The sequence below is a fragment of the Lineus longissimus genome, chromosome 14 (assembly GCF_910592395.1).
Source record: "Lineus longissimus chromosome 14, tnLinLong1.2, whole genome shotgun sequence".
Lineage (NCBI taxonomy): Eukaryota > Metazoa > Nemertea > Pilidiophora > Heteronemertea > Lineidae > Lineus > Lineus longissimus.
The window spans coordinates 3,842,689-3,867,036 of NC_088321.1; the positions used below are offsets into that span (position 1 = coordinate 3,842,689).

General features: G+C 39.8%; 1 protein-coding gene across 1 annotated transcript; it reads left to right on the top strand.

Moving 5' to 3' along the window:
- The first annotated feature begins 5,641 nt into the window (after positions 1 to 5,641).
- On the top strand, positions 5,642 to 8,762 carry LOC135498873 (uncharacterized protein K02A2.6-like). The gene is made up of 2 exons (XM_064789373.1): positions 5,642 to 8,443; positions 8,547 to 8,762. Exon 1 carries the CDS (start codon positions 5,831 to 5,833, stop codon positions 7,949 to 7,951), a length of 2,121 nt encoding a protein of 706 aa, XP_064645443.1. The 5' UTR covers positions 5,642 to 5,830; the 3' UTR covers positions 7,952 to 8,443; positions 8,547 to 8,762.
- The last annotated feature ends 15,586 nt before the right edge of the window (positions 8,763 to 24,348 follow it).

Here is a 24,348-nt window from a genome sequence, read left to right on the forward strand (position 1 = left end):
GTGACGAGTGTTGTTCTGTGGGGGTTTAGATTGACAGATTTAGATTGCTTGTTTGACTAGGACTGTGGCCAGAGAGTTGAAAGACAGGTACGATCAAATAGATAGTGAGGAGACATCTTCCTCTCTTTCATAAATGACCAAACCACCCTGGCTAATAAGGGGTGGTCCATAATTTTCAACATTTTCACAAGCGTACAATACGTACGGGGGAGGGAGGGGGTCAAAACACCAATGTACACTTTCTTTAAGAAATTAATAAAATGTTGATCATCTGTATTGTACGAATCGCGGGACGCATTTAAATTTCGCGCGCTGCTCACACGGTTAGCTCTGCTTGCTTCCTATTCAACAAGACAATGGCCGCACGTGGTGACTTTGATGCGCTATTTTTGTTAATTAACAAGAGTGATACGACTATTCACAGCCGACCCAGCAATGAATATGAACAATATCTTGTTTATATTATTTTGAAAACAATGTTGACGGGCAATGACTGACCAAGTTCAAAATGCAACCAGGAAACACAACTAGAACCCCCTTGCTTGTGTATTTTGGAACGTGGGTCATTCGGCCATCAACATTTTTCATTCGGGATTGTACACTTTAGGGGGGGAGGGGGGTTGCCCAAAAGAGTACGTTTTGTGCACTTGTGAAAATGTTAAAAATTATGGACCACCCCTAAGTAAGTGCCAATGAACTAACATTGTGGTTGTTCGTACAGCGACAGAATTGTCGTACATTCGTGTATATTTCTTTCTTTCTATCAAAATGTCAAGTTGTGTTAGAATCATGGCTGGGATGGGTTAAAGTGGAATTATTCAATTCAAACCTCTTAAAGGGAACCTATCAAGAAATGCTTATAAAAATGGGGAGTTTTGAACGGCCCGGTTAAAACCTATGGCGGGAATAAGCTTCCTTGGTTAGATATTAGTAGTTTCAAGGTCCTCTAGGTAGTTGCTGATGTGAGCTGTTTATTTGGCTAACATTGCATAACATTACTGGCTCCATTCAATGAACTGCGAAGGAGGATCTCCAATTTAGTTATTCTAACTACCCATCAGCCACGCAAAAATAAAGACTTGGGTCACGACAAGATCTCTTTAAGTCTTTCAGGTCAACATGTGCTTGGCCTATGAGATGGGCCTGAATCCAGAGTGAACAGTGAAATCCATCATGTACATTTTACATTGTATACTGTGTAGGCTGTCAGAGTGTGTGTAAATAGTATATGCCATGTCTGTGTACTGTTTCTAGTTGATGTAGGGCCATTTATAGTCAGAAGTATGCCTTACATAATTTCTTTTCCATGATTATTTGACTGGTGACGGTAGCTTGACAGACCTGACCGTATTCTTGGCAGATCCCATCATCACAGAATTAAGAATGCGTTGCCATGGTAACCTGTCAATTTTTAAAAACTATAAACTCATTGCCATGCCTCCATCTTTCAATATGATCTTGAATCATCATTCACAGCTTCCAGCTGCAGGAAAGTTTTGAGTGACAAGGCTTCAAGGCCTGGACTCGAGGGATTTTATGAGCTACACTAATTAAGACGCTGCAAGTAGTTTGTCCAAAATTATCCTATCTGATCACGTTTTGCTCAGCTTGACAAGTACATAAGATTGCAGCTTTTAGTTGAGCTCTTGTCATCAATCCCTTGAGTTTCGTCCCAATAAGTGTTATTGGGCCCATGCAGTCATTCTGGGACTCATCAGCAGACCAGCAGACCACAAACTTGAGCCAACAAAACGCAAACTGTAAATATTGAATGAATGAATATCAAAAGAGAAGTGCAAAGACTATTTTTCAGTCAAAACACCTTGATTTGATTTATAACACAGAGTCAAGCATGACGTCCCTAGGATGATGTTAGTAAAGATTTCAACAGAGCATGCAGCATGGTCAAGCAGTAAGCAAAGCAGCAACAAACAAAAAAGACAAACTTTAACTTTTTGAGGCAATGGAAAGCAGTGCATAGGCTTCAGCAACTCAATGATATGGGATGTTTTGAGATCAGCGATGGGATATCCAAGACTGGCATCACATAACAAAACCTCCAACAAAGTCTCCACCAGGTTGCTTTAGAGATTCACCACCACTACACCAGGCAGCAGAAGATCATTATGATAGTTCATTGAATTTGTTTACAGTTTCACAATGATGTGAATCTTCAACTAAAAACCTGGGATGCTTGTTGAAAGTGGTGGTTAATACTGAGACGAGCGCTTTTCCGCCTTTGCATCAAATTTTAATTATTTTTTTGGGGTAAAGCTTGAGGGGGGTTTAAGATGCTGATTGATGGGTACATGAGATGTGTCTTAGCCTCTTTGTACTCATGTGGACTGCAAAGTTCAAAGTTTTGCCATCTTGGAATGCTAGTATCTTCTTCATCTTCATCTTGTTTGTTCCATTTAATTTCGGGCTAAATTACTGTTGCACATCATGAAATGCTGAAGTGTCTCTTGAAACTCTCATCATAAGTACATTGCATAAGATGTGTCTTGGCCTCTAAATTGAAATAATCTTGTTAACCTATTGCATCTATTGTTAAATGATTGTCTAAGTTGTTTACAGACAAATCACTTCCAGCTATACAGAAAAAAGTTCCTGTCCACAGCTAGCAGACATGGCTGATGGTGATTGATCATGAACATTCCATACATGGATGGCTAATGGAAAATCCCCATGATAGATCCATGGATTGAACTCATGACATAGTCGCATCTAGGATTATAGATCCATGTATGGAATATGCTGTAATTTGTTTTAACAGGCCATCAAAGAAATTAGGTTAGAACCTGTAAACTATTATTATTCATTATTAATTTCAAAAGGTCTGAATACTTTTTACAAAGAATGTATAAAGACACGGTTTATACATTCTTGTACTTTGCTGCTTACATTAATTTTTATGAGACCAACTGTCCTATGACAGAACTACTATGATTGGATGGCCCATGGGCCATCAGTGGATCTACCATTGGCAATAATAGAATCTATGACGGGATGCTTATGTAAAATGTAGTTTGTGATAATAAGCAAAGACCCGTACATTGGTCAGTCAGTGATAGGGGTTACTATCAATTCCCATTCCTATCTTTGTGTATTTAGAAAGTACCTTGTATCCAAGATTACAGTACATTAGGTCAAAGAACAGTGCCTTTGTTATATGATAAGTGACTCTGACACCACCACCCCCCCCCCCCCGAGATAGATTAGGGGGTTGCGTGAGTGATCCAGTTTTCTATAGGGGAACGGGGGTTAGTCCGTGGTCAAATCTAGGGTGTCAAAGAAAAGGGCAAAAAGGGGTCCTTTTTCAGAAAGATTTCTTGTAACTCGTTAAAAGGGGTGATTTTTCATCAAAATGTGTGAAAACTTGACTTATTTGGCCTTGGCCCGGTTGTTCAAAACAAGTTTTGCCACTAATGCTGGTGTCAACTTAGTTTGGCCATACATGTATCTCCTTCAGTTAAACCTTTAGACTTAACACCAAGTTAAGTTTACGTCAGCGTTAGTGACAAAATTTGCTTTGAACAACCGGTCTCTTGTTTTCCGTTCAGTATGAAAAATCATGAAAATGAGAATGAGAGAAAATATATGGGTTAAAAAGGTGATTTTTTTAACCAAAAAGTACCTGAGCAAGGCGATCAAAATTCATAAGAAAAGGAGGTCATTATAGACTACTAGTACGAGCACTGTCCGACACTTAAATTTGTGGAGTGCGTGTGTGTTTGGCGGGGGGGGGGGGGCTCTGCCATATGTGAGTATGATAAGTAATAAGTACATTCATCAATTACATAACTGTGACAAAATAGTAGAAAGTAGAACCCCTATTGTGCATAGGTGGTTAATACCTAAGTCAATATGATCAATATGATTAGGTAATGCTGTTTACCATGTTTAGAGGCTTGCTAGGCCTAGGCCCTATAGTGCTTTAGTTATGTTGACAGAGGCCGAGCGTGCAGACCTTTTGCTGTGTTAGACCAGACAGGGATCTGGTTGTATTTTCTGATAAAAAAGACCTGGGACCACGTAAGTAACGTCGGAATTTCCCATTTTCGGTCGGTTATTTCGCATTTCGTAGATAGGTGTCTTGTAACAGTTTGATTAAGACTTGGTTTGTTCTCTTATACAGCTTGTTCACCACCACAAAACCAACGTCCGCGTGGAATACTCTGAAACTCACGGACACGATATATGTACTCGAATCGAGACATTATAAGAACTTATTCGTGGAAGAACCGTTAAAGCTCGTGCACTGTATTTGTTAACCCCAACTGTTGTATATACTTGTTTCAATATATGTTTCAAATGAAGACAAAGTTTTCCCTTGATCAATGAACGCCGCATCTTGCGCCCAACTTTGCCACATTTGGGGGCTCGTCCGGGAAGGTTTCGGAGGCAAATAGGGAGTAAATAAAGTGATGCGAGTTGAGTGTAGTTTAGTACACTTACCATTGATCATTGGCGTATTGGGACTTTGAGTTTGAAACATATAATCTTGGTGACATTCATGTTCTTGGTGGTTTTAGGGTAGAATAGAAACAAGATGTCAGAAGTGGCAGAGATTGTCGCCACTGGTAAGACCTTAGGCCTTGACGGGGACACTTTGAGGAAATATACTGTTGAACAGCAGAACTTAGAACGTGATAAACGTGCTTTGGAGAGAGAGAAAATAAAAGAGGCACAGGCTGAAAGAGAAATTGCTTTGGCAAAGATGCATGATGCAGAGGCAGAAAGGACATTGAGAGAGAAATTAGAGTTTGAAAAACTTAAGCTAGAAGAACAGAAATTAGAATTAGAAAGAGAAAAACTGAATGGCAGTGTTTCAGTGGGTAAATCAAAATTACCTATTTTCAATGAGGAGAAAGACAAATTTAACTCCTATATCAACCGGTTTGAGAGCTATGCTGAGCTCAGAAAGTGGAAGAGAGCTGATTGGCCGTTGCAGTTGAGTTTACTGTTGGCGGGAAAAGCTCTTGATACTTTCTATGGGTTGTCAGATGCAGAACAAAAAGATTATGATAAAGTCAAAGAGGCTTTGTTGAGACGGTACTTGTTAACAGAAGATGAGTTCCGAAAACAGTTTTTCACAACCAAGGTTGAGGTTGGTGAAACACCTTCCCAGTACATGACAAGAATCTCACGGTTGTTTGACAAGTGGGTGGCATCAACCAAGATTGTAAAAACATATGACGAGTTGCAAAGTTTGATGGTTAGGGAACAGTTTCTTAGGCGATGTTATCCGGAGCTTGCGGCTTATCTTAGGGAAAAGAAAATACGTGGTATGGTCGAGTTGGCAGAGGCCACACAGCGGTATATTGATGCACATGGAGGTAATATGTTTGAGAGCAAAGAAAAAAATCAAATTCAAAAATCAAATTCAAATGTAGCTAAGACTGAGAACCAAAAGCTTTGTCGGTATTGTAAGAAAGGGAATCACAAAGAAGAAGACTGTTGGTTTCGGGCTGACAAGGCGAAGGGTTCGAGTTGAGAAGGACGAAAATCCTCAGTGCGGCGTTGTTTCAAGTGTGATAGTCCAGATCATGTATTGAAAAATTGTCCCAAGAAAACCAAGTTCGGTTCCGTTGCTGTTGAGTAGGAAAAAAACCCAGGTTGTAGCTGTTTGACTGTTCACAAGGCAAGTGCTTGTATAAGTGAAGTTGTTAGAGATGTAGGTCATGAAGAAGATTTGCCCAATGTATTTGAAAGGGATGGTCAAAGTTATCTGGTACATGACTGTGAATGTGACCAGGGGTTAACCGTCTGCGGATGTTTGAATTTTCCATTGTCAAAAGGGAGTGTGAATAACACCGAGGTTGTTTTAATGAGGGATTCAGGTTGTACCAGCGTGGTTGTGAGCTCTAAATTAGTCCAACCAGAGCAATTGACAGGAGAGTTCAAAGATTGTATGCTAATAGATGGCACTGTACGACGTTTACCAGTAGCGGTAGTCAACATCGATTGTGATTATGTTCAAGGAAAAGTTGAAGCTTTAATGGTGAATACGCCAGTCTTTGATTTGATTATCGGAAATAAGCCAAAACTAGTGAACATTGGTGAACATAGTGAGGGTAACTCAAAAGATGGCGCTAGTGTTGGGTGTAACAATGAGACTGAGCAAACCAAAAGTGTAGATCTTGATGTAGAAATAAAGAATACCGAACCTTTGGTTGAGAGTAGTTTGAGTGATGATCTTGAAACCGGTAAGGCTGTAGTGACACGTCATCAGGCCAAGGCAAACAAGCAGCCAGTAAAACCATTGTTGGTATCATGCGGTGAAACTGTTGAAAAGAGTGTTGTAGTTGAAAACCAAAAGGACGATCCTTCACTTGAGAAGTATTGGAAGTTAGTTGGTATTGAAAAGGCACGTGAAACCCAAAGTGGTGTAGTCAGGTTTGAGGAAAGAAAAGGTGTTTTATACAGGGTGTTGACGCCTAAAGGTGGTAAAAAACCGGTGAAACAATTGGTGGTGCCTGAGCAGCAAAGATTGAAAGTTCTTACTGTGTCTCATGAAGGTTTGATGAGTGGTCATTGTGGAATTAGGCGAACAACAGAAAGAGTTTTGTCTAACTTTTATTGGCCCGGTGTGAACACAGATGTGATCAGACATGTTAGGTCTTGTGATATATGCCAGAAGACAGCACCCAAGGGTAAACAAGGCAAGGCTCCATTGATCAGTATGCCTGTTATACAAGAGCCCTTCAAGCGTGTATCAGTTGATTTGGTTGGTCCAATTGTACCATGTTCAGAGAGAGGTCATAGATATATCCTAACGGTCACTGATTACGCAACTCAGTACCCAGAAGCTGTAGCGCTTAAAAACATAGACACCATCACTGTAGCTGAGGCATTGTTAGAGATTTACACAAGACTAGGTTTTCCACAGGAGTGCCAGTCGGACAGGGGGACCCAGTTTTTATCTGAGGTCATGCAAGAGGTTGAAAGATTGTTGTCAATTAAGCATGTAGCAACAACACCGTATCATCAACAATGTAACGGGCTAGTAGAACATTTCAATGGTGTTTTGAAAACGATTCTGAAAAAACTGTGTAGTGAGTGCCCCAAGGAATGGGACAGGTACTTGTCAGCGGTACTGTTTGCCTATCGTTCAACAGAGCAAGAGAGTACTGGGTATAGCCCATTTGAGTTGATGTTTGGTAGAAAGGTCCGAGGTTCGATGGAGTTGTTGAAGAAATATTGGACCCAAGATGATTCTGAGAGTGAAAGCAAACCGGTGTACAAGTATGTAGTTGACTTGAAGCAAAGATTACAAGAAACATGTAAATTGCCCCAAGAGGCGTTGTGTAAAGCCCAACAGAGGCAAAAGATGTATTACGATCGCAAAGCTAGACCAAAGTCACTCAAGTTTGGGTCAAAAGTTTTGTTGTTGCTTCCAGTGAAGAAAAATAAGCTCTTATTGCAATGGCGTGGTCCCTACACAGTTGTAGAGAAATTAAGTCCTGTAAATTACACCATCCAAGTTGGAAGGAAGGTGAAGAACTTTCATGTCAACATGTTAAAACCGTACATTGAACGGCCTGAAAAGGGGCATAAGAACCTGAATGACTCTGGTCCAGACGATCAAGATGATGTGTTGGCATCCATTGTACAATTGTACGGGGTTCAGAATGACATGAAGTCAGGTGACGTCACTTCCATGTTGGAAGATCCTGGTAAAACTGAAATGTTAGCATCGGTTGTTGTCAAGGATTTTGACAGCGGTGAAGGTACTAAAAACGAGATGATTCATACTTGTCCAATAGGTGGTGATGAAACAATAGCAGATGTCAAGGTTAATCCTAATTTAAACCCCCAGCAGAAACAAGATGTTCAGAATCTCTTGGAAGAGTTTTCTGACATCTTTACCACAAAGCCGGGGTGTACCAATCTGGTTAAATATGAGATTAAGTTGACAACTGATGAGCCTGTGAGAGCAAAGTCTTGACCCTCATCAAGGAAGCAAGGATGAAGAATGCTAGGGTCATGAGGTGGTCAATGTTCCTGCAAGATTAGACTTTCACTGTGAAGTCTATCAAAGGTGTTGATAACTTACTGGCAGATTATCTGAGTAGAGTGTGAGAAACATGGACTTGTGAGATTTGATGATGTCTTAGTAGATCGTAAAAGACATGAACTTTGTATTGTGAGATTTACTAATATTTTGTGTAAAGATAGAATTACTCTGTAATTACTTTTGAGGGGAGCAATGTGACAAAATAGTAGAAAGTAGAACCCCTATTGTGCATAGGTGGTTAATACCTAAGTCAATATGATCAATATGATTAGGTAATGCTGTTTACCATGTTTAGAGGCTTGCTAGGCCTAGGCCCTATAGTGCTTTAGTTATGTTGACAGAGGCCGAGCGTGCAGACCTTTGGCTGTGTTAGACCAGACAGGGATCTGGTTGTATTTTCTGATAAAAAAGACCTGGGACCACGTAAGTAACGTCGGAATTTCCCATTTTCGGTCGGTTATTTCGCATTTCGTAGATAGGTGTCTTGTAACAGTTTGATTAAGACTTGGTTTGTTCTCTTATACAGCTTGTTCACCACCACAAAACCAACGTCCGCGTGGAATACTCTGAAACTCACGGACACGATATATGTACTCGAATCGAGACATTATAAGAACTTATTCGTGGAAGAACCGTTAAAGCTTGTGCACTGTATTTGTTAACCCTAACTGTTGTATATACTTGTTTCAATATATGTTTCAAATGAAGACAAAGTTTTCCCTTGATCAATCTTGCGCCCAAGTTTGCCACAATAACAGTATATATAAGAAGTACCTGGCAGAGTAATCCAATATCTGTAGCAGTAGGCATGTTACAGTATTTTGTTATCTGTCAAGAGTTACTGGTACATACTGTGGAGACGCTATTAAGCCTGTTGAACAGTACCTGTGGAAAAAGCCTACATGACGTGTGATAGGCCTACCGGAACGTAACCGGCTTAATAGAGTAGACACAGTATATTGTTTGTTAGGCAGCCGTTATATAGGAATGAACAATTCACTTATGAGGCAAACATGTACGTATCAATTGTTGAAATCTGTATCAGGCCAGCTGCATAATCAGGCCATGATACAGAAATGGAGGATGATCTGCTCCAATAAATGTTGTGCTTTCTCAGAACTACTTTTTTGGCTCACGGAGCAAGGGGATCAAAATTCATATGACGATAGTACGAGCACTGCACCCCTTAAATACGTGGAGTGCGTGTGTGTTTGGTGGGGGGGGGGGGGTGGCGCTCTGACATCTGTGAGTATGATAAAGTAATAAGTACATTCATCAATTATATGAACAGTACTTGGTTTATCGCTCTGTCACATTATCGTGTATATATCTATAAGGAGTACCTGGCAGAGTGATCCAATATCTGTAGCAGTAGGCATGTTACAGTATTTTGTTATCTGTCAAGAGTGACTGGTACATACTGTGGAGACGCTATTAAGCCTGTTGAACAGTACCTGTGGAAAAAGCCTACATGACGTGTGATAGGCCTACCGGAACTTAACCGGCTTAATAGAGTAGACACAGTATATTGTTTGTTAGGCAGCCGTTACATAAGAATGTACAATTCACTTATGAGGCGAACATGTATGTATCAATTGTTGAAATCTGTATCAGGCCAGCTGCATAGACAAGACAACCACTCGCGTGATATTTCAGCTCAAAAAACACACTCGTTTGGTTTTCTTATTTTATTTGACCTACTTTTCTAGGTCGCAGAGGTCAGTTTTTACCTGTGGCATTTTACAATGCCAGCACGTTTTGTAACTGCTTTAGCTACTGATCCCTAACTTGGCACAAAAGTATCACTTGGTGGCCCTGACTCATAGACCGAACTGCGATCTTTTATGGTAAACGGTTTGGCCACCAGGGGGCAAAACGTCAAAAGTTATAATTTTCACGAGATTTTTATGGCAGACACTTCTAGCAAGGGGGAATCATGTAACTAATGGGTTTCTTATTTGACCTACTTTTCAAGGTCACAGAGGTCAAAGCTAGCTAAATCACCGAATGGTAGCATGTTTTGTTTCTATTTGAGCTAGAAGGTTCTAAACCATCTAGGGACCCTCTATTCATACCCTAAATCTTGGTCTGTTAAGACAGTAAGTATGGCTGCCAGGTGGCCATCTTGAAAATCAAATGAAGTCCTATTCATTGAAAGCATGACAAAAAAAATACACACTGCTTTATACCAATGTCCTAAACAGTGCTGTAAGCTAAACCTGTTTGAACACAAACGTGAGCACATGGTCCATGGACCATTTAATTTAAGCCAATCACAGCTCGCACTCCTTGACCGGCCAGGATTAATTCATGCATCTTGAACTTTGACTGTTAGAGGTAATGATTTGAATCTTGGTACAATTGTAAAAGACATTTTTTAAAGACCTCATGTCTGAAAATATATTTGAGGAAAAGTCTTTTCACGAAAAAAATATTGTGATTTGAAAAATTTAATTTTCTTAAAATCGCTCCCGTCTCTTATAGTGATGAAAAAGCCTTTTCACGAAAAAAACCCCGGGATTTGAAAAATTTAATTTTCATAACTGCTCCCGTCTCTATAGTGATGAAAAAGTCTTTTCCCGAAAAAAAAATTGGGATTTGAACATTTTCTTAAAATTGCTCCTGTCTCTGTTTTTCTGTTTCGCGAAACGAAAGGGGGGGGGGGGTTAAAAATGAAATTTTACAGAAAATTACTGCTGTAACTTTATTGTAAGAAAAGTCTTTTCACAAAAAAAAATGGGATTTGAAAAATGACATTAGCTAAAATTTATTCTTTTCTCTACATTGATCAAGGAAAGTCTTTTCACGAAAAAAAAAAGGTTTTTGAAAAATGAAATTATCTATAACAAATTATCTTGTTTCTGTAGTATTAAGACTGGTCTTTTCTCAAACAAAATATTTCGGATCGGAAAAATGGAATTTAAAAAAAGTACTCCTTTTTCTTGCAATTGAGAAGTGGTCTTTTTTCAAATAAATATATCATCCCTCTAGATATTCATTGAGAAAGTCTATTCACAAAACTATGTCATTTTTACTATTCAAGGTACATGTTCTTATTCAAGTGTGTGGTTTGGCCAATGTTTTACTCATCATTTTGTAAATATATCGTACATGAAGTAAAAGCAGTTGTACAAACAGTATAAGTCCAGTAGTCTTTTATAAATTATGATCCTTCAAGAATCAAAGGTGTTTCGTCTTAATTAATTTTAACATTTTCACGACATTTGGCTAACTAGTGCACAATGCTGAAAATGATGATGGATCGCTCAGCCATATCACTTTCCATTCAACAGAGGAGGAAAATGTTCAAGAAATAGGCGTAGATTTATTTTTGACACATGGCACTAGATAATTTACTCGAAAAAAGTCATTTTGAATATTCACTGGAAGAAAAGTAACTGAAAAACAGGCATTTATTTAAGGACGAAGCAACTTCTTACTTTTCACTTTTAGATCTTATTCCATTTAGAGAACATTGATTAAATATGAGCACACTGCAATTTAGGATAGGATAGGTAGGATCCTTGATATTGAGACCGACCGGTGAAAAAGTGCGCAGTCGTTGCATCATCATGGACTCTTTGACAAGTCTGGTGTTCTAGGGGCATGGATATATCATAAAGCTAGAGTTGAACCACAGTAGAGTTTTGGAAATACTTTAATTCCTTGCGAATAAGAACCGATCCTGGCCACCAGTGAGGCCTAACTTGTCCCGCCCACGACATGTGAGTAGGCGTGCTTGATTTGACTACATGAATAGGCTTCGGGAATTGACATAAAGGGGAATTCTTTATCGATGTCGTTGACTTGTGGTCAAATCCCACCATGTTAACCCTTAGTATACCATAATGGGAAAGATGGTTACACACTGTTTCAATTTTATGCTCGGCAGGGTGACGTCGGTGAAGGAATTTTGAATGCATTTTAACCTCTAAGAAAAAAGCAAGTTTTGCGGATGCCTGCAAGAAACAAGATTTGATGTGGTCATTTAATGGCAAAATGAACACTTCTACAGGGTAGCCCAAAAAAGGTAATGGCATGAGACGGCTTCAAGAAGCCTGCAGGTCCTGTTATTCATCAGGGTCCTCGACAAGGTCTTCCTCTGGCAGGTTAAAAAATTCTAGTCCCTCATCGACGTCCCCAGCAGGTTGTTCGAGATCTTCTGCCCCAACCAGTGGAACCCCACGCCCAATACCAGCAGCATGAAATGAATTTTGCACCACCTGTTCGGGTACTTCCTGCCATGCGTCTCGGACAAGGCGTGTCACTTCTAAAATTGAAATCCTTGGACAATTTCCATCCGGCGTCGTGTGTTCCTGTTTCCACAATCTCCATAGCAGCCGAAGACGGACTTTGAAGCTGTGGATGACAGAAACATCCAAGGGCTGCGCAATGGGGGTACAACCTGGTGGAATAAACTCAATAACACCGCCATTCTCAATGATGAGAAGGGCAACTTCTTCTGTAAGATGCACACGGCAGCGATCCCATATGAGAAGGAAAGGTAGATACCCGTCTTCCTGGTCGTCCTGGTCCTGATGCATGAAGGGGATGAACACCTCTCCGAGGTAATCTAACATAACATTTGCTCTCATCCACCCCGTTGGTGATTGTGCCACGACTACATCTTCAGGCAGATTGTCTTGAAGCTCTTGCCATGCGGCTGCAGTTGGACGTCTGAAGGTGATGTGCGGGGGTAATTTTCCCCCTGCCATTGTGACTGCTAAAGTGACGGTACATCCCAGCCTAGGATTGCCCCACGAAGATTTGATATCAATCTGCGTTGCCCCTGTTCGGTTGTAGGTATAACTGCCATGGTTGTCAAAAAGGGTGAAAACCTCGTCTACATTTGCCACTTGATAATCTTCATAATGTTCATGCTGTTCATGCACGCTTTCCCTAAATGCAGCTACTAGGGCGTCAGCATTATCTGGCACCTGTCGGCTGTCCTTGGTCTTCCTTCTAAGGGAGATGCTCTACCTTTTCTTAAACCCTGATAACCAGCCATTTGATGCTGTAAAGTGAGATTTCCGTGGGTAATCGTTCAATATACGGGTCTGTTCTGCAATAGCCAATCCAACCCACCACTGTTGATACAGTTCCCTCGATGCATCTTTGATGTTGTGATGTGATATCGCCATTCCCAGGGCACGCCTCTCATCGAGCCAATCAGCTAGGTCTGCCTCCATCTCTTCGTATAGGCCTAAAAGATAACAGTTCATTTTACTCTGTCAGCAAATCACTAAATTTGTTCTTTGCCACATTCCATGCAAAAATGCATCCTTCAGTTTCCCTTCACTTTAGCTGTACCCTTAATGTTCAGGGGGCTTTGCCATGGTTCCCTAGACTTACCAGTGCCACGTTCTCTCCACGCTAATTCTGAACCCTTGGCTTTTGACGATGCTCTATGATGATGAATGTCATCCTCACTCATTAACCATTTCATCATTGTAGATTTTGGCAAACGGTTTGTGATGGCAAACGCTCCCACGGTTTCATTACCGGCATGGAAGTCAGCGAGAAGCTTTACTTTTTCGCGCAGAGTGTAGCGCCTGCGTCTTCTAGGATGTTCAGCCATAGTGCAGACAGACAATCCCAGAATTACCCTTCCTTTTATTCTCATCCTGGTCCACATAACCATTTCAGCATTTCAGTAACTAACATGTCTCATTGCATCACAGAAGAAACCACAGATTGTGTCACGCAATAACTGGTGCTAGGCCTGGTCTCGCCTATATGTACATGAATGGCAAGGGCGGCTGTCGTATGCATTATGACATTGGTGGATCTGCCCAGACAAAAATGGCCGCTGGTTCTTATTCGCAAGGTATTAAAGTATTTAGGTTGATAAGGTGCACATTTACTTTTGATTAACAGGGTATTCCGATCGACTGGTGGTCCAGGAAAATAGAAATGCATTTACCTGATGTACCAGCGATAGCAGTCCTAAGGTTAGTTGTCCCCCAAACAAAACATGGTATTGTCAACGGTTATGGTTAGGGTTAGTCGTATACTCGGAAAAATAGAACACAACGCCTTAATCTGCTGTTACAATAGAAAGCGGACTATGGTTCAAGGGGGACTTTGATCGCTTTCACACCGGTATATACCATGCTGTAGTGAAGGGCATGTTAAATGAATACAAATTTGCTGAAACTTATTAGGTATTTATAGTAGTTGTTCATTGGTCAACACAACAGCAATGTTTAAATTTAAATATAGTATGTAAATGTATTATACACAATTTGAAATGTTCAGATTCAATTACAAATTCCAAATAGTTAGCAAACATACCGGTAGGCCTTTAAGGTATAACATGTACTTTTTTTCTTTTTCTTTCGTTAAAAAGGTCTAATGGCCCATCATATCAAGACAATGCGTCTTGTCTCTAAATCTTGTTTGCCTAGTATAACTCTTGGTAGTGAAATAGATTTCTTGCTGTTGGCAGCTGGAATGAACTTGACCATCATAAACTGTTCCTCCAAATCAGGATCTCCTCTGTACCATTTGAACTATGATTGATTTGTTTCAGAGTTGTCATCTTCATACGACAGAACCTACATGAACTAACGTAAAAAACTGAACTGCTGTGACGCTGCGTATTACGTAATATATTGTTCCAAGGAGACCAGCAAGTATCCATGGTCTCTCAGTCAAACGTCAGCCCCTACAGTTTATGACAAGGACAAACAGAGTGGCCAGGCTGAAATGCTGTTCTGCCAGAAAACAAGTCGGTAGCCAATAACTTTCTTGGATACAACACTGGCTTGATATATGATAAAGTGTTTGTGATGGAACAAATAAGACCTATCTTTGCAGGAGGTGTTGACCAAGAGGAGATTCTGTGGTGTGCAACCAATTTGGAATCAAATGAATGTTTTTAAAGTCCAAGTTCTCAGTTGGTGTCAATATCTGGAGGGTTTTTCATGAATTTGATGACGGTGATTGTGATGTTTAGGCCCAATTCTGGCTCATCAAGTTAAAGTGGTCAAGTTGAAGTCTCTTTTGGCACCAGTAATGTTAAAATTGTCACTGGAAGCTACCATTATGGAGCATTTTGCCTGACTGATGCATTGTATACAACAATGTGAGACATGCAACAAATGACATGTAGAATATTGCTCTTACAGCAAAATATACTCCGAGACATAGCGCTGGCGAAATGTATACACTTGAATACCAAGATGAAACGTTGAATAAAAATAGAATAAACACTTTTATTGTTACAAACCACATTGAATTTTACAATGCTAGTGTACAAACAAGTGATATGCATATACAAATATTTTCGAAAACAAGTCACTAATATTAAAGCGCGATATTGCACTTTTTAACCTTTGTCCCCTGGTGACCTAGTTGAGAATCAGATCAAACCGAAATTCGGTGTCAGAAGTTATAATTATGATGTAGGAGGTGTTTGTACCAAATTTCAAGTTCATAGCTTTACAGGTTAAGAAACGTGCCATAGTTACACTCAAACGGCAAATTTACGCCATTTGACATCTGTTACATTAAGATTAGGTCATTTATCAAAAACCTGTATGATATGTGATGCATCCTTGCTAGGAGAACCTATTGTGGGCATTATGGATTTTAAGGTTTAGTTCTTTATCATTATTTCCTATGGTCCCTTTAAGACTGTGCAGCAGACAGGCCTGGGTCGTTAAGATAATCCTTTGTTTTCTAGATAGTGATAAGGCTTGTGTTGGCATTGTTTACTGGTTGGGGATTTCACACATTCGTTAATACTGGGGGGAAGTTTGTATTGTTCTAGTGTCATGTGTCTTAGCCTATCCTGTAGTGATCTAAATTATGTAACGGGGCTATATTTTGGGCTGGGACTACTTGGGATGTTCACTCCTTTAGTATTGAATTCATTGTGTTCCTACTCCTCAGGGTAAGTATACAAACTGGGGTTTTCTGCTAGATTTTGCAGTGTAGCAAGCCTCGAGCTGTGCACTCAACCTCTCTTCAGATTCAATGTTAAGGCCCTCACCGAAAGGCAGTGCACTGAAAATGACTGCATCACACTGCTTTTGACTGAAACCCCCACTGCATATGACTGTCTTAGGCATATCATTTTTTCTTAATGTTTTAATAACACTGATTTTGACTGAAAGACCACTGCAAAGCACTGCCACTTGCATATCATTATGAACGACGTATTTCAAAAACACTGCTTATGACTGAAAGACCACTGATTTCCACTTCTCCAACTCTGATCGAAACCCGTGGCATTTTCAACATGACTGAAAACCACTGCTTTATGACTGGTGAGATTAAGACTTGATGGCAGTGTAAAGCAGTGGTAATTGCAGTCAAATTCAGTGTTAAATATCACCCATAATGCAACCTGAGACAGGAAGCTAGTAAGTTTGAATTTGATAGTCAAACATTCAAGAAATCATGGTAGCTCTTCATATTTCTCGATATTTACCCGAATTTCAATATGAGAAGAGGGGAGTTTTAGTCAGTTTGAATTGGAATACATAAGGAGCCAAATGAATGCAAAAAGGGTAATTTAGACAGACACTGAAGTTGTATTTTCAGCAAATCAAGAAGGCTGTAGGCCCTATAGGTGTTGTAATGCATGCATACACTGCAAGATATCTGCATATATCTTCATGCATCTACTGTAGGCCCTATAGGTGTTAATTGTAATGTATGCATACACTGCAAATTATCTGCATGGGAGCTCAATACACATCAATCAGTAGATCCTATTATTCTACAGGCCGCGTGCAGTTACTTTATTTGGACGTCAATTTGATCTAGCTTCAATCCCTGACATCACTGACAGTAGCTATGTGCCATGTGTCGTTTCAATTGTCTAGTAACCCCATCTGATCACTGTCATTATGACAAAGTTTGCAATGACGTAGGTCAAGGACTTGAATTTGTCATCTTTTTACTGTGTCACGTCATCATGCAATGGCGATGTCCTCTATTTGTGCAGATGACGTCATCACTGCCATATTTGACGCAAACAGGACAGCAAAAGTAACAGTTCGCTAGAAGTTTTTGCTTTTTCGAACAATTTCTTTGGTTGTCATCAGCACAGGGGGGTCACGTCCCCCAAACCTCTCTCGGCATCCGTGCCTGCATGCCATTAAATAAATTATTCATATTAACACTGAAAATGACTGCTCCCTCCAAGAGGTTTTGGAAATGGCAGTCAAAATCAGTGGTGTTTCAGTGTGGATTCAGTGTGCTGCGAAATATTTAAATTAACACTGAACCCCACTGCCAGCCCTGTGCATGATGCATAGTGGGGAGTCATTTTCAGTGTCAAAAGCAGTGGAAATCAGTCAGCCTAAATATTTAAATGAGCACTGCTTTTGACTGCCTTACCACTGATTTTGACTGTCTTACCACTGCTTATGACTCCCTAACCTCTATTTTTGATTGCTGTATAACTGTATGCTTTGGTATTGCGTGACTGAAAAACACTCCCTATGACTGCTTTCCACTGATTTCAACACTGCCATAAAAATGTGAGGTAACACTGCAACCTGACTGAATCCTGACTGATATCACACTGCTTTTCGGTGAGGGGGCGCTGATCTCATCTATCGCTCTTGGAAAGTGTATGTTATAGCGCTGCCTTTCTTTGTGAGACAAACTTCTTAGAGTGTAGCGCTGCATTCAACCTCTCTTCCGAGTTTATGTTATAGCGCTGAACTCATCTATTGCTCTTGGAAAGTGTATGTTACAGAGCTGCACCAACCTCTGTTTTTTTTCTGCTTAGAATTGCATGTTTTAGCGCTGCCTTTCTGTGTGAGACAAACTTCTCTGAGAGTACACTTGTTCACTCATCATTTAATTAGAGTCCAAGGTTGTGGACATAGAAAATATTCTGAGAGAATGAATATCCTGTTGAGGTTTAGTCCGAGGTTTATAGTGCGCAAGTCACAGTTGTGACAGAAGTTTAAGGTTGTAAATATAAGTTGTGGGATGATTATGATGACGTAATACCTGCTTAGTTATGACGAGTTATGAATAAAGAGTGTCTATGGAGATCAGTTGTTTCTGGTTATAAATACTAGATAGTTAAGTGTTTCCTGCCCCGTTTTAGCAGGACCTTCATATTTAATTAGTTTGAAAGTGGCATTAGTCTTCTTACTGCTAGGATGACATAGTCACAACACTATCATAATTTTATTAAAAAACGAGTCACTTATAAGTGAGATATAATACTTTTTGCCCCCTGGTGGTCAAGTGAAGAATCATATTGTACCAAAATTCAGTGTCGAAGGTCACCTGACCTGGGAGTACAAAGTTTCAAGTCCATAGCCCTAGCCATTAAGAAACGTGCACCACTCTTTTTGAAACAGGATACAGACAACTACATTATTCCCCTACCGTGAGCCAAAAACCTTACAGTACAGACAACCTTTATCCTTCATATACACATATGCAGGTAAATTATTCACCAAACTTTGATAGTTTCATACATAACATTTACATGTCAAAGTTCCATCTCAGAGTCTTCTCTCCAACTGGAACTTGCATGTACAGCCGATGAGTGATACAAAAAAGTTCCAGGTCAATGTACTCTACAATTAAAATATGATCCTTTCAAGATCCACAAGTCAGTCCCCACCAACAGAGCAACTCAAAATACATGCAAAACAATCAGGTCAGGACTGCATATCATATTCGGACTGCACTTCAGACACATTTCCGTGAAGATTATAAGATCCCTGGGAGGAGGCAGGGGCTAATAATTATGCCAGGCTGGTGAAGAAAGTGGTTGAGTTGTGTATGAAACGCACTACAGACAACTTTTTAGCACATAGCTCAGTGAGAATTTTGCGTGCAACAAAATTCAAGGTTATTTGTCCATGTGTCTTAGCCCAGTAGCTAATTCGGCACTTTGTTTACATTCAAGTTCTAACACAGCTATTTTAAATGGAATAACACCAAGTTCAGCCAACTTGGCATTGGTCTCCAACACTGATTGAGCAACCCCTCACCGAACGGCAGTGCACTGAAATTGACTGCATCACACTGCTTTTGACTGACACCCCCACTGCATATGACTTTTTAGGCATGCCATTTTTTCTTAATGTTAAAAAACCACTAATTTTGACTGAAAGATCACTGCAAAGCACTGCCACCTGCATATCATTATGAACGACATACAGTGGAACCTCCCTTAGCAGACACCTCTCTATTAAGGACAACCTCTCTATTTTAATAAAAGTGTCCTTAAAAGGACACTTTTTAAAAAAACTTAGAAAAGTGTCCTTAAAAAAACCTAGTGTCCTTAAAAGGACACTAGGTTTGGTCCCAAATTGGCTGTTTCCATTCCATTTGACCTCTCTAATCAGGACACCTCTCTATTAAGGACAGCACTTGTCAGTCCTGAGGGTGTCCTTAATAGAGAGGTTCAACTGTATTTCAAAAACACTGCCTATGACTGAAAGACCACTGATTTCCACTTCTCCAACTCTGATCGAAACCCGTGGCATTTTCAAAATGACTGAAAACCACTGCTTTATGACTGGTGAGATTAAGATTTGATGGCAGTGTAAAGCAGTGGTAATTGCAGTCAAAGTCAGGCTGTAGGTGCTGTAATGTATGCATGCACTGCAAGATATCTGCATGGGAGCTGCAGTCAACAGCTGATGTTCTGGGCATCAATATATACACATCAATCAGTCTGTTAGACCATTATTCTAGAGGCCGCGTGCAGTAACTTTATTTGGATGTCAATTTGATCTTCAATCCCTGACATCACTGACAGTAGCTAAGTGCCATGTGTGGTTTCAATTGTCTAGTAACCCCATCTGACCACTGTCATTATTGCTTCAGTGACAAAGTTTGCAATGACGTAGGTCAAGGACGTAAATTTGTCATTTAAAATGGTGTTTTTTTACTGTGACACATCATCATGCAATGGCGATGTCCTCTATTTGTGCACGACTTGTAGATGACGTCATCACTGCCATATTATTGGATGCAAACACATCAACTAAAATAGAACAGCAAAAGTAACAGTTGGCTAGAAATTTTTGCTTTTTCGCACAATTTCTTTGGTTGCTTGCCATCAACACAGGGTGGGGGGTCACGTCCCCCAAACCTCTCTCGGCATCCGTGCCTGCATGCCATTGAATAAATTATTCATATTAACAATGAAAATGACTGCTCCCTCCTGGAGGTTTTGGAAATGGCAGTCAAAATCAGTGGTGTTTCAGTGTGGATTCAGTGTGCTGCGAAATATTTAAATTAACACCGAACCCCACTGCCAGCCCTATGCATAATGCATAGTGGGGAGTCATTTTCAGTGTCAAAAACAGTGGAAATCAGTCAGCCGAAATATTTAAATGAGCACTGCTTTTGACTGCCTTACCACTGATTTTGACTGTCTTACCACTGCTTATGACTCCCTGACCTCTATTTTTGATTGCTGTATAACTGTATGCTTTGGTAACGCGTGACTGAAAAACACTCCCTGTGACTGCTTTCCACTGATTTCAACACTGCCATATAAATGTAAGGTAATTCTATGGTGGACTTTTCAGAAAAGCCCAATTCAATTTCCCTAAAGATGACTTCCTCTACCACACAACTTTTAGCCTATTCCAGGGCAGGTTTAGACACAAGTCTAATCCCAATCTCAATCATGAACACTTCTTTGTGTCATTGCTCTTGGGAAATCCACTGATATAGCAGTAAGACAATACCTACTTATTTGTGGACCATTAAGTCAGGTAAGGGCATGGTCAAAATTGTTCCAGGAAACAAAGTCTCACTCATTATCTTTTTGTTCTACAAATTTCATGTTCATGCAAAGCTATTTAGTTGGCTTTGCATATATATATTTCTTTCTATTGGTAGAGGCGTGTTATCATCTTAACTTTTGTCATAGCCAGAGCAGGCCTGGACCTACCGCTGGATTATTTGTATGTGTAGTATTTAGCTTACCTAAGTTAAGTTTGGGAAGCTAACATGATTGCCAAATTAGCTTGATTAATGTTATGCAATCAGTAATTAGTAGTTTTCATGTTAAATCAAATGCTGTATATCCGACATTCAGGACTGGCACTCCAACCGGGGAAGACCTATACCAGAATTGGATCCCAGTTTTGTGATTTGTGAATGTATTAACACCTGGACTTGAAAATATATCATTTAGAAGGGAGTTCCATCTTCAAGTCTTTACTGAACATTATTAAGCTAGTCCACCTTGAATTTCAAACATATTAGTAACACTGCAACCTGACAGAATCCTGACTGACATCACACTGCTTTTCGGTGAGGGACTGCACCTAGCCAGATAATATACCTCATCTATACCTCAAACAATTTGTTAAGAAGAATTTACAAAAGTGATTCTTCTGAAAATGGAATTGCTATGACACCAAGGTATTTTAAAACGCAAAATGCCTTCAAAACCTCAAATTATTGTACAATGTCCAGTGATAGACCATGTGTGAGCTAAGTATAGACTATTTGCCTATGAGAGCTACATATGGACTTGATTCGCAGCAGTTGATATAAATGATAGAAAACTATTAAAACATTTGACATTAACTAAATAGCTAGACTCTACATGTATTAGTGATAAACAGTGTACATGTACAGGACCAATAAACTTTGTTCCACTGCAGTGAGCACATAAAATGCTAAAAAAATTATGAAGAGAGTAGCCTAACATGACAATGAAGCGGCCAGGGCCGTTGTGCTCACCTGTAGACATCAGCCAACATACACTATTTTCTCACCTTGAAAAGTAGGCTTAGGTGGGTTAGGGCTAGATCAAATTGCTTTTGAGTTATAGCACTTGGATCCGTTTTGGGTGGCCATATCTGAAGCTGGAACAGGCTGAAATTGTGCCCCGGAGAAGGTCTTCCTGTCATACATGTTCCAGGTTTTGAAGTTGCTATGTAAAACAATAACAAAACGTGCCACATTTTTTGTTTTTTTCCAACTTTGACCTCGGTGACCTTGAAAAGTAGGTCAAATCAAAAACCTGTATTATATGTGATGCACCATCACCAGATGAACCCACGATAAAAGTTTCGTCATACTAGCTAGCAGTGTTCAGGAGTTATGGCCAAAAGGTTTTCACAAAGCGCCCCCTATATGCCAGAACAATAATCAAATCGCGCCCAATTTAGGTATACAAGTTACTGTTGCCCCAAGAGACCCCACACACTAAGTTTAAAGTTTCAAGGTCCAGTGGTTTAAGAAACGTGCCACCATTGTTTAACGGACGACGCGCTATCACTATAGCTCCCCTGTCCTTAAGACAGGTGAGCCAAAAACCAAATACTAGACTAAACTCAACATTCGCTACACGTACCCGTAATTAACAATGAAGAGAACCAATGGCAGATAAGATGTACAGGTAGGGATAAAAGTGAATTAACAAAATAGACATTTGCTATTATAAAGAAAATGGCTTCATTCAAGACTTTTGAGAAGTTATTGAGACAAAGAGAGCAAAATTATAGATATTAAGTATAAACAATAGCTATGCCTACATTGTACTTTAAAGTATAACAGGGTCATGAAAACACAATTTTTCTTCAAGACCTAAACCCGCATTCATCCCCAAGGCTACCACAATTACCTAAGAAAGAGCATCAAACTAACCGGATTCACATTAGCAAAAGATAATGATTAAGTGGACAATGCATATTGGTTAAGAAACGTGCTATATAGTAGCCAAATCAACATTTCATGCCATTTAAAGAGATCCAGTCGTGGCACAAGTCTTTATTTAGACTATAGCTGAATGTGGTAAAAATAACTAAATTGGTGATTGCTTCTCATGCAGCTTATTGGCTAAAAAATCACCTACCCATGGGGAACTCGAAACTGCTAACATTTATCAATGGAAGCATATTCTCGCCTTAAGTTTCAACCGGGCCGTTGAAAACCCCTGTTTTTTATAAGAGTTTTGCTGTAGGTTACCTTTAACCTCTGTGACCTTGAAAAGTAGGTCAAATAAAAAACCCATGTGACACATACCTTATGGAGGTTAGATGTACCCATGGTATCGAATTGGTGGCAGGTAATCACATTTCTACATTTTTTCTGAATTTAGCCACCTGTTGGCAAATTGATGAATGAAATGGAACCAAACTCTCGGCTGTAGGATGACCTGACAATGTACTCATAGGGTGTGTACGAAATGTGGGATCAATGGTCACTGCAGTTAAGAAATGTGACATAATTAAAGCCCAATTACCAATTTACACCATTTGACCTCTGTGACCTTGAAAAGTAGGTCAAATGAAAACCTTGTATAGCATGCGATGTATCCTTGCTATCTATTATTGAAAAACGGGGAGATAATGATGGTCTGTATCAAAGATTTCATTTCTTATACAGAGTCAAACCTTTCCGAGTCAGATCGCATGATGTAAAGATTCAGATTTCTCTGTAGTTGTTCAAAACTCAGGTAGTACCTACTAAGATGTAAAATACAGCCACATGTGTGCGTAATGGATAGAAGTTCGAACCAATTAAGAGAGTTGAAAGCAATCTTCAACTCCTCTATAAGGCAATCAGAAGAGGTTCAAAATACTAACAACCGGACAAGTTCCTTTGCATTCAATTCAGCAACATATTGCTCAAAATAACCATAAACACGTAATTCCATTTCAAGGAATACTTTCAAAGTTTCATCATCATCATCATGAGGAATAGGATCATTAGGTCCTCGCATCTTCGAATACTCTATTATAACTTTGGCAGCAATATTGTCTGCCATTGGCTTCAAAAAACTTAGCCAAATCTCTGTGGTGATCCCATCCCATAGGTATACTTCATACCCAACCTCAACTGGTAAGCGTCCACATCTTTGAATAGAAAAGTTACACTCTGGCAACACTGACAATCAAGTCTGTCAAGTTGGCAGGAGTTGGTCTAACCCTACAGTTGACTTGTATGGTGTCAAAATTGTAATGCACCTGGAAACATGCTTCATTTCCTTCAACAATTCTGGTTCTTCCAGAATATTTCTGAGAAAACTCTCGTCATTCTCAGGTACATACCTTAAAAAAACTCGATGTACATGGTGTCAGGCACCTGCAGTTGAAATAACGCGGCAAGAGAGTCTTTACAAATAGAAGGGGAAAAGTATCCCATCAAGACTACAGCATGAGAAATATTTCTGCCTAAAAGAAACATTTTATCTCTCCCACACCATTCATTCATGGTTCATAATGGGAACCTTTTCATTTCTCCTTAAAAAAAACTCCGAAAAAACTTTCCGAAAAAAAATTGTAAACATCTCTCTGGTGACACCATCTAGATCTTCAGCTACCTCCTCTCCCACTATCACCACTACAATACGATGAATTGGACAAAGA

Excerpts from the sequence above, each read along its gene's own strand:
- LOC135498873 (XM_064789373.1), top strand. The coding sequence starts at position 5,831 with ATGAGGGATTCAGGTTGTACCAGCGTGGTTGTGAGCTCTAAATTAGTC.